The 9,141-nt window shown below is 47.4% G+C and overlaps 4 protein-coding genes across 4 annotated transcripts; all 4 read left to right on the top strand.

Annotated features, from left to right (window-relative positions):
• Positions 1–409: 409 nt before the first annotated feature.
• On the top strand, positions 410–2,841 carry DEU56DRAFT_920529 (uncharacterized protein; the record flags this gene model as incomplete). The annotated part of the gene is made up of 11 exons (XM_041358481.1): positions 410–490; positions 539–547; positions 605–685; positions 741–749; positions 805–990; positions 1,045–1,687; positions 1,746–1,807; positions 1,862–2,008; positions 2,065–2,100; positions 2,319–2,563; positions 2,616–2,841. The coding sequence occupies 11 exons, from the start codon at positions 410–412 to the stop codon at positions 2,839–2,841; spliced, it is 1,725 nt and encodes a 574-aa protein (XP_041200542.1).
• Positions 2,842–4,278: 1,437 nt separating this feature from the next.
• DEU56DRAFT_920528 (uncharacterized protein) lies at positions 4,279–6,304 on the top strand (the record flags this gene model as incomplete). Its single annotated transcript, XM_041358480.1, has 11 exons — positions 4,279–4,355; positions 4,409–4,462; positions 4,513–4,585; positions 4,637–4,892; positions 4,938–4,962; positions 5,011–5,099; positions 5,153–5,363; positions 5,410–5,734; positions 5,796–5,966; positions 6,020–6,093; positions 6,145–6,304. 11 exons carry the CDS (start codon positions 4,279–4,281, stop codon positions 6,302–6,304), a joined length of 1,515 nt encoding a protein of 504 aa, XP_041200541.1.
• A 670-nt stretch (positions 6,305–6,974) lies between these two features.
• Positions 6,975–7,703, top strand: DEU56DRAFT_920527 (uncharacterized protein; the record flags this gene model as incomplete). The annotated part of the gene is made up of 3 exons (XM_041358479.1): positions 6,975–7,103; positions 7,154–7,213; positions 7,263–7,703. 3 exons carry the CDS (start codon positions 6,975–6,977, stop codon positions 7,701–7,703), a joined length of 630 nt encoding a protein of 209 aa, XP_041200540.1.
• Positions 7,704–8,468: 765 nt separating this feature from the next.
• Positions 8,469–8,807, top strand: DEU56DRAFT_920526 (uncharacterized protein; the record flags this gene model as incomplete). The annotated part of the gene is made up of 2 exons (XM_041358478.1): positions 8,469–8,683; positions 8,744–8,807. The coding sequence occupies 2 exons, from the start codon at positions 8,469–8,471 to the stop codon at positions 8,805–8,807; spliced, it is 279 nt and encodes a 92-aa protein (XP_041200539.1).
• Between the last annotated feature and the right edge of the window lie 334 nt (positions 8,808–9,141).

Below are 9,141 nucleotides of genomic sequence, written 5' to 3'. Positions count from 1 at the left end.
AGGAGCCGTGCTTTTTGGGGCCAGAAAGGAATGCGAGCACGGAATCGATTATCGAGGCGCTAGATGAGATGTTCATGGACTGCACCCTCGATTTTGATTACGAAAATTAATGTTACATCACAGCAACTGACGCCAGTCGATGGGCGCGATTTGAATTCCTCGTCGGCCTTAATGTGAAGTAGTATGTGTTACATTACTCGATGGCACAATTTTCATTACTCATGACTGTCCATCACGTCTGCCCACCATTCCTGCCCACCGCCTCGCCCACCGCCCCTGCCTACCATGCATTCTTAGCTATTCGCTTGTGACCATCTTTGATTTCCGGCCATTGATAATGCATGGCCAGTCTTTATAATACATGGTTGGTCTTCGTTTGTTGCCAATTCGCTTGCCTGCTACCCTAATCATGGACAGTGTTCCGTCAATGTCTAATGTGTGGCTATACATGCCACAACGGAATTCCGTTCTTCGCCTCATACAACTCACTGTAAGTAAGCTCTATACTACAAATCATCCGCTGAATCTTTCCCTCTAGAACGAAGTGGTTCGTCGCCGTCCATCAGCGCTGCAGCCGTTGTTTCCTTTTAACCTGCGATTTTAGCATCCGTTTGTCACTTTTACGGGGGCAGAATTCGTTCTCATCGGATACTTGGCCGACTACACTCACATCTACCCCATCTATGTGAGTTTGTCTCCTCAAATCAAATAATTCTCTCATCGTATTGATTCGTTCGTAGTGTGACAAAGTATTCGAGAATGATCAGCCTTGGATTCATGTACTTCAACAGGTTGGAACGCTAGTTGTCCCCGGCGGGGGGATATGCACCATATCCACAATTTATTCGCGACAACGGTGAGAGCTTCGCCTCCCCAGACAGTTCGCTTATTCAATTGCGAAATCAGTTGGAGAGCGGTGCCTACGTTCGATCAATCAATTCTACCTGTTGCAGACCAGGTGTCAGAGGCTTAGCGCTTCCTTCGTGGTTGGTGAGTTTTGTTATTTAGTTGTAATCATACATGTCTTCATCGTCACATTGATAGCTTCCAGAGTTGAACGCATCGGTACAATTCCATCATGCTCCGTTTCCATTCGGATATCCACCTCCCGAGCATCTCGTTGTCCCTGATTCGTGTGCTGTGGAGACAGCCTCCTTTAGCGCATCTATGCCATTTTCATCGGGACATCCACCCCTCAAGCACTTCGGTCTCGCTGATCCGGTCCTTCAACATGCTGCTGAAATGCCTGTCATTGGCACGTCTGCGCCATGTTTGGATTACACTGATCTTGCATACAGTGACTTCAACTTCTACGACCACTCCACTGGCTATTCTGCAAGCGCCGTTGACGAGTATCTCATTCCAGAGGACACAAATGAAACACAACTCGAGCTAGCCTTCGGTGAGCAGCAACACACCATGTATCCCAGCCTGGAATGGAGAGACTCCACCAATACCGGCGTGGACAAGAACAACCGCTCACAAATACTTCGTTACATGAGGAGGACGCCCTGGAATCGAATAATCACGCTAACAAGGTGCTTGCTCATAGGCGGGTTGTGGACCGGAGCTTCCGGAAACCCATTTCGGATTTCTGCGACAAGCATGCGACGTCTGATAACGATTTGTTTTCTCACTAGTTTAAACATGACTCACAAGACCTACGAGGACATGGAGTCCCACCCAGGTCGGTGTCTTGCATTTTGGGTGTTTCGTTATGTGTCGCTATCTTACAGTTTGATCAGTGATCGCGAGGATTTCAGAGACCGAAACCGTGTCTGCTGGATGGCCTGTGCTTCGCTTAAGTGTATGTTTTCCCTTGTCCTTGCTTTCGCTTCCTCCTAGGAACTAATTTGAGCAGCTGGTTAAGTCGTTCTCCAGTGCCAAATCGGACCTAGGAAAAATCCTGAAAGGTGCGATGTCAGCGCACCCCGACTTTGCCGGTACCAAGACGATCGAGAAGGCTATCTCCTTCGTTCTGGCTCTTAACTCGGGCCAATCCTCTCAGGTAAGAGACTGCAGACCAACTAGCATAATTTGACCTCAAGCGTTTTTGTTTTCCAGATCCAGCAAGCAATTTCGGACCTCATAAGTCACCAGGTATTTCGAGAAATTCTGTGGGGGTCCCTTTTGTACCCTGTCGACGGGTTATCGGATGGAAATTCCAATGGAAGAATCGGCGACCTTTTTCCAGAAGAGGTTCTGTCAAGGTTCAATTGTTTAGCCCAACACCTGGCTGGAAATTTAATGACTTTCGCAAGTCTTTCTTCCCCTTACCCTTTTGTATCGAACTAACGAAATTTGCATCAATATGTCAGGTTTACCATATTCTACTTCTCATGGTGAAGGATGAATTAAAGAAGAGGAAGATCATGAGCGAAGCCGAGGTCGGAAACGAAGCTGAGGCCGAGGTCGAGGTGAACATCGATATCGACGCCAGCGCTAATATCCTGGAACCAGCGCCGATGAATGCCATTATCATGGCGGCTCTAGACCATATGTACGAGCACCCACACATGTATCCAACGTTCTCGGAGGCCGTGAGGAGTCTCCCCTTCATAACGTAAATTTCATATGTGCACTGTTTTACCTAGCTCATCATGATCTACATTTAGGAGTTCTAATGTTCTTCAGATCGCTGCAAAGTCGCGACTTGCGAAAAGCACTATCTCTGACACTACTGGTGACAGGCGAATGGTCCTGGAAGACGTTCGGCCTATCGTTGTTCAGCCAATCCCCTCTGATCAGTTTGGCGCGCTTCCCAATAGCAACGGCTTTAGTTCCCCGAAGTCTCTGAGAGTCGCGTGGGACTTGCCCATGTCATCATTCTCGCGCAAGTAAATAGGACGTACGGCGCCGCTTTTTTCGTATGCCATCTTGTACTAAATCCATGTATAACAATCTTTGGAGCTGTCCTGTATGCCCAGAAAGCCGTAATCCCATGCATTTTGGCTCGTCTTCTGGAAACAAGTTTAAACGTTTATTGGCCGACTATGAAGCTTGAAGAGCACACATCGCACAGAGCTCGAATTGGCAGCGCAGTCCAAACACTGCATGGTATTGAGATACGATCACAAGAGGTTCAAATCGCATCATGCCATGGGTGAGTGCGCTCCAGCACTTAAACAATATTTATTAGCTAACTACGGTCACTGATCGGCGGAACAGTACGGCCCAAAGTACGGCTGGCTGGTAGTCCCGTCCGGCAAACCTCGGCAAACAGTCAGATACATTCGGAGTTAGAAAATTAACCTGGGCAGAATTGAAGTTCCGCTTATAGACAATTGATCACCCGCCTTAACCCACCCAATACACCGACAACTACCATTTGCATTACTTACGGCAAATAGCCCCTGTCGAACCGTCAACCCCCGCATCGTAACATATCATAACACAGATGTCCCGCACACAAACCACGCGGCCTGTAGAGGATCGTGCCACTGAAAGGCAGGAAAGTTTTGGTAAGTAACGACTGTAATCAGCGACCGTAACTAACGATTTCTATCAGACGCAAGTTGATCTGTGGTTCGATTTCGGTGAGTCTGTCAGGAACTTCTCACCGATGGCTTACCCGAGATATTACAGCGTCCCGTTCAATCGGTCGCCGTCCCGCCCACGCGCCGTTCCGGTCGTGACGTTAATGATAACGTTCATCCATGCTGTGAATAAAGCGAGAGCAATGCTTCGGGTACGTCACGCGAATTTCATTAGCACAACCATGATTCACACACGCCATCTATGTACATAGCTATAATGATTCGGACTCGGGGATGATTGTCACGCCTTAGGCGTTTACGCATATAGCAGGGCCTGACACATCCCATATATCCATCATCCATCATGAGATATCCAGCTTGTAGCATAGATCTTCAAATCCCCCCACATTTCAAGCGCTACAACAATTGTACAGTAATTTAGCACATATCAGATTCCGCGCAAGATCACAATCGGTCTGATTTTTCCATAGGCCTGCATACATACTAGCACAGTACCATAATGATCTTGCTATATGTCACCTACTATATCCTATATCCCTCATGATCACTCCAACTGCCTTCGCTAATTATATCCATGGACCCTGGTTTCAGGGTTGTTCCGAGCGGAGGTATTATGATCAGAATCGTGCGTGGCGTGAAATATAAAATATCAATACCTCACTATCATCGTGTGAATGTTGAACGAACGATGGCCACGACGGTGACGGTACGTACTTTGTTCAACCGCGAGCTCTAAAGCTATTTGTCTAGCGAGACCCCAGCTAAAAGAATTGTTTGATAGATGTCGCAGCTGCTCGATTGCAGTATTCCTATCTGGCCTACACAACTCGGGCGGTACACCGAAATGGCACGGTCACCGTGAGTGTCGTCAATATTACAGGACGAACACGAGTACTCACACAATGACATAGGGATTCTCTACAGCGCAACTATGACATCGACGTGATGCAGATCGAATTGCCTCAGTTGGTAACCTTTGTTACTGACGATGTTGATCTAACCGCGGCATCAACAGGTCCGAGATGCGCGGGGGTTGGACCGAGCTGGTTCACCCGTCAGGAGCCGTATACAACTACAATGCGGGAATGGTGAGTGCGGGCTAGTATTTGAATTTACACGCTCACTTTGTTCTAATAAAGAAAACATTCGCCGAAATGAACTTGAGGACTTGTTCAGAGGAACGGCTCCGGAGGCTTGAGTCCTGGGTCAGAGCGTCAAGAGCCAAGCTAAACGGAAAGGGATATTTGCTAGTCGTGGAGCCGATCGTAGTGCAAGAGAAGGAAGTCTATCCGTACTATTACGTCGTCCCAGAAAATCATATCATTACCTGGGTGGAGCCAGTGAATGGCTACCTTCTTTTCCAGGAATCTATGGCATCGCACTGGAATCATAAAAGTACGTCCCTTTTTTGTCCATTGATTCTTAGACTTGATTGTACAGGACTCGAACTGGAGGCTCAATTTTGGTAAGCGATTGTTATACTGACACGGAACGTTTCTTACTGATTGAGTAGGAAACATGCCGAATATTTTCCTCACGAAATCACAATACCCCTCTCCGAAGTAAGAGCTTTGCGAATTCAGCTGAACTGGTATCGCGTAGGTGAGTTATTTAGCGTTATAGAGCCCGATCGAAAGTACCTCAACAACAAACAGAAGCATTGGCCATTGAACAGTCAACAGCGGCTTCAATATTCTGGACTCTGGACCAGATGAAGGAAATGACCGATGAGCTGATCATTGCTGGCACGTACCTTTATCTTCACCGTTCAACCCACATTAATATTATCAAATTGATGACTGACACAGAGGAACTTGCAGAACCTGATGGGACCATGAAGGGACCAGGTGTTGCAATATGTGGTGCGTGAGCTTTAAGGTAGCTGGCAATCAGAAAACTTATCTTTCGCGAGGCAAAATATTGCATATGCTCCGTACGATCCCGTTTTCTCATACCATACGTCATTGAATCAAGCGATCAAAACAGGTCATCACGAATACCTGAACCATTATGGCCAACCCGAAGCTCGCCTGATACGAATGCACTCACTGGCCGAAAAACGCAGAGACCTCGAAGATTCTCCCTTGATCGCTGGCGCTGCAGCCGCCATGCTTTGGATTCCATTGATGATGCTTAGACGCCTTAAAACGATTTACGTTGATGGTCTCGTGAATGTGGTGGACATAAGGAGTTTTACTGACAATTTCAGTGCCCAGGCTAAAGCTCAAACCACCGTGGTAAGTGCTCTGTCGCGGACCTAAATGAACATGCTTACTATGACTTCGTCTGCTCTGACAGGCAAGTGTCATCATGGCCGTCAACGCCAGCATCCTTGCTGTCCCAGGTTTGGGCACGCAACTTACCACGAAAACGATGTGCTCTATCTCCTTCGTTCTCAGTTTCTACTGTATTATCGGGTGCGCAATAGCACAACACTTTGGTCACAGGTTAAGATCCCTTGACTTTGCGGTTCGAACGATTTCATTTTCCGTAACACGGGCCTGACGTTATCAACTTGACAGGTGTATTATCTACAGGAGAAGATGGCCAGTCTTGCTATCATCGCAAGTATACCGAGTTTTTTGTACCTGACGAGGTAATTAAAACTTGGATCAAAATGTCTCATTACTCACGGGGACCACTGCAGTTTGGGATTTTCCATCCTCGGATTTCTGGCAGGTGTATTTACTGCTGAATTCGGACTATCTTTGTCTGCAAGGATTGGATGCGTGCTGGCGCTCGTTGTTGGAGCGGGCCTCATACTTCCGTTGACGATAGCCAGTTTCGGTCCTGGCCTGATTCGGTGACGAGGAACGACTCCTGTATTGGAGCAACGCATTAATGGCTAACGGACCGCGAACGATGCATATTAGCCTTCTGTACGTCGTAGGGAGATTCTAGCTGTTCCTTCATCATATCTTAGCGTTTCATATTCATTCTAAAAACTTCGTTGCTTCTCAGTGCTTCTCCCGTGTGACAACGAGTCACGATTGGTGATCTCGACTTAGTATCATAGACAGTAAATAAATCGGAGTTTGAAAGACTTGCCAGTGGATGTTGAGTTCGAGTTCTCGACGCAGCGACCATCGACAACACCCTTTCTTCCCGCCATCAATCACAGAAACATCCTTCTTGGTGCTGCACTACGATCAACCCGAACATTGACCTATCAGCGCCCCGGACCCCAATCAATAAAAATATCTTATTGATTCCACCAGTTATGCGTTCTATGTGGGTTCCCTCGCTCGAGAAGAGGTTATCAAAGGTGAGTGATGCTTGAACGAGCGAGCTGACTTATCATCGCGCCACATCTGATTGGGCAGGTCGCTACCCACCCCCATGGATGCTGGGTTCTGCAGCGTTGCATTGACCATGCTTCGGACCACCAGCGCATCCAGCTTGTGAGCGATATCACTTATAACGCGTTGGCGCTCGTTCAAAAAGTGAGCATTTTTTTAAATCTTGATGGACGTTTTCATGCCGACTGGGACTGGTGCATCTTGTGTGGCCGAACACAGTACCAGGAAAATTTCGATTGAAGAGCTACTCAACCGCTCCCGCTTGGAGAAACTACTTCGCGACTCGTATGGCAACTATTGTGTGCAGGTACCATTTTTCTTTTGTGCATTTGTCGCTTGGGCTGGACATTCTTGTAGACCGCGCTAGACTATGCCGATCCTGCGCAGCGTATGCTCCTCCTCAAAAGCATTCGCCCAGTCCTTCCCTTAATCCGCAACACTCCTTACGATCCAAACCGTGTTGCAGCGGGAACAGGCCAACGTCGAGAACTTCAGCTATCATGCCCCTTATGGCATGATGCTCATGGGCAACTCTGGCCATTACGGTGGCAACCCCGGTTATCATGGTCACGGTCACCACAATGCAGGGGCCCGGTACATCCCCCAGGGAATGCACCCTACCAGTGTTGCTGATGTCTATGCCCAGGGAGGCTTGTATGGTATCCAAGCGCAAGGCTCCTACGGCCATTCTCGCCTCGGTCCCCAAATGCACGGTGTTCAGGCGCGTTCGATCGACGGATATGTCTTGCAAGGCACCTCTCCTCATAGCACGAGCCTGACACCCCCTCATACCCAAGCCACTGGCTATACGGGCGTTGCTGGATATGCTAACGTGAGCCCTTTTGGCACGGTCGGTGTTGCCGGGTCATTGAATGATCCTTATCAGAGCTACGCCTATGGCATGTAGAACGGGGTACATTGTATGCCGATTTGGACGTTTCTGCTCTTTCGTTCCTTGCGCACCCGCGCAGTTGCTTTTCAACGGTTTTAATGTATATTTTATGTACTTGTGTTCGACACTCATACCTCGATGGTTTTAATGTATATTCTATGTCCTTGTGTTCAACGCTCGATACCTCACAAGCATGTCGCTCGGCTGCAGATCTCATCTTCCGGGAGATTTTTTTCAATCATGAGCAAGGGCTGACTTCTATCATACCGCGGCGCTTTTTTTTCTTAGGTGAAAAATTCGCTTTTGTAAGTCTTGTTTTCACTGGCCCAGGTTCAAACGTTCAGTACAACGTAAATTTTGCGAGGATATTGTGAGGATATTGCAAAGCATTTGCATAGACACTCCACAACGGTGAGGGATGACGATAATGCATAACTATTATAAGGATACTGTAGCTCTCGTCTGCCGACTGCATCTGATTACAAACAGCCACCACGAAGTCAAGCTCGTACAGCGGGTGACCATCATTTTGCAGAGATGCGGGTCTTCCTTCAAGTGTTTATCTGCTGACTGTCACAGTTGCGAGACCTACGATGCTTCATCAGAATTGAAGTCCTCTTGCAATGTATTGTTGTTTGACGTTATAATGCTGATGTTTTTACAATACTCTGTCTTTGGATATAATCTGCGCATTTTTTATTTGATTTTGGCATAAATATCTATTTAAAGCATCTCCAGCCCGATTCCGTGATGATACTGCTTGCGCTCTCACTACTAACCATGCTAAACAGATCTACGCTCGCACTAGCTGCATCCAATATTGTAATACCACCTACTACAGCTCTCTCGAGTATCCCACTGTCCCTACTAGATCCAGGAACCGAACTCGAACCAACGGATGCAGGGAGCATTCCTGCTCCCTCCGAGTCTACTAGGAAAACCCCAAAGACCGGTAGCAAGGCAAAAATGCGCCCAGGCAACGCGAAAAACGGACGGTGAGTGCGAATGCATCAATCTTTCTTCGCTTATTATTTGCTCATACTATCGTGCAACAGGAACTTATGTGCGCTACGTTGGCTCAAGCAGACCAAGCGCAATGGGACAACAGACATCAGGTAAACGACCCGAAAATGATAAATCATTAGAAGGCTTTATCTGATCTAAAATATGCACAATAATCATCACATTTGTACCCCTCATGAGCAAGCTTTGAATACTTGGACTTAGTTGGATAGAAACCGTCAAATGCACAACCGTGACAGCTTAGTCACAATCACTTGCCAGCTTGTCACCGAAATTGCACATATTGCAACACCCATCAGACGTGGCAATACAATATTAAGTTGTTGAGACCAACCGCCGTCGCCTACTCGAGAACCAGCTGCAATATACTATAATTCTGCCCTACCTTGGTGGTGGCATGTAGCCTTTGACTGCTTTTACTTCCTCCGCA

The sequence above is a fragment of the Suillus clintonianus genome (assembly GCF_016758775.1).
Source record: "Suillus clintonianus strain FC179 chromosome Unknown DEU56scaffold_264, whole genome shotgun sequence".
Lineage (NCBI taxonomy): Eukaryota > Fungi > Basidiomycota > Agaricomycetes > Boletales > Suillaceae > Suillus > Suillus clintonianus.
This window is presented reverse-complemented; position numbering and strand designations above follow the sequence as displayed.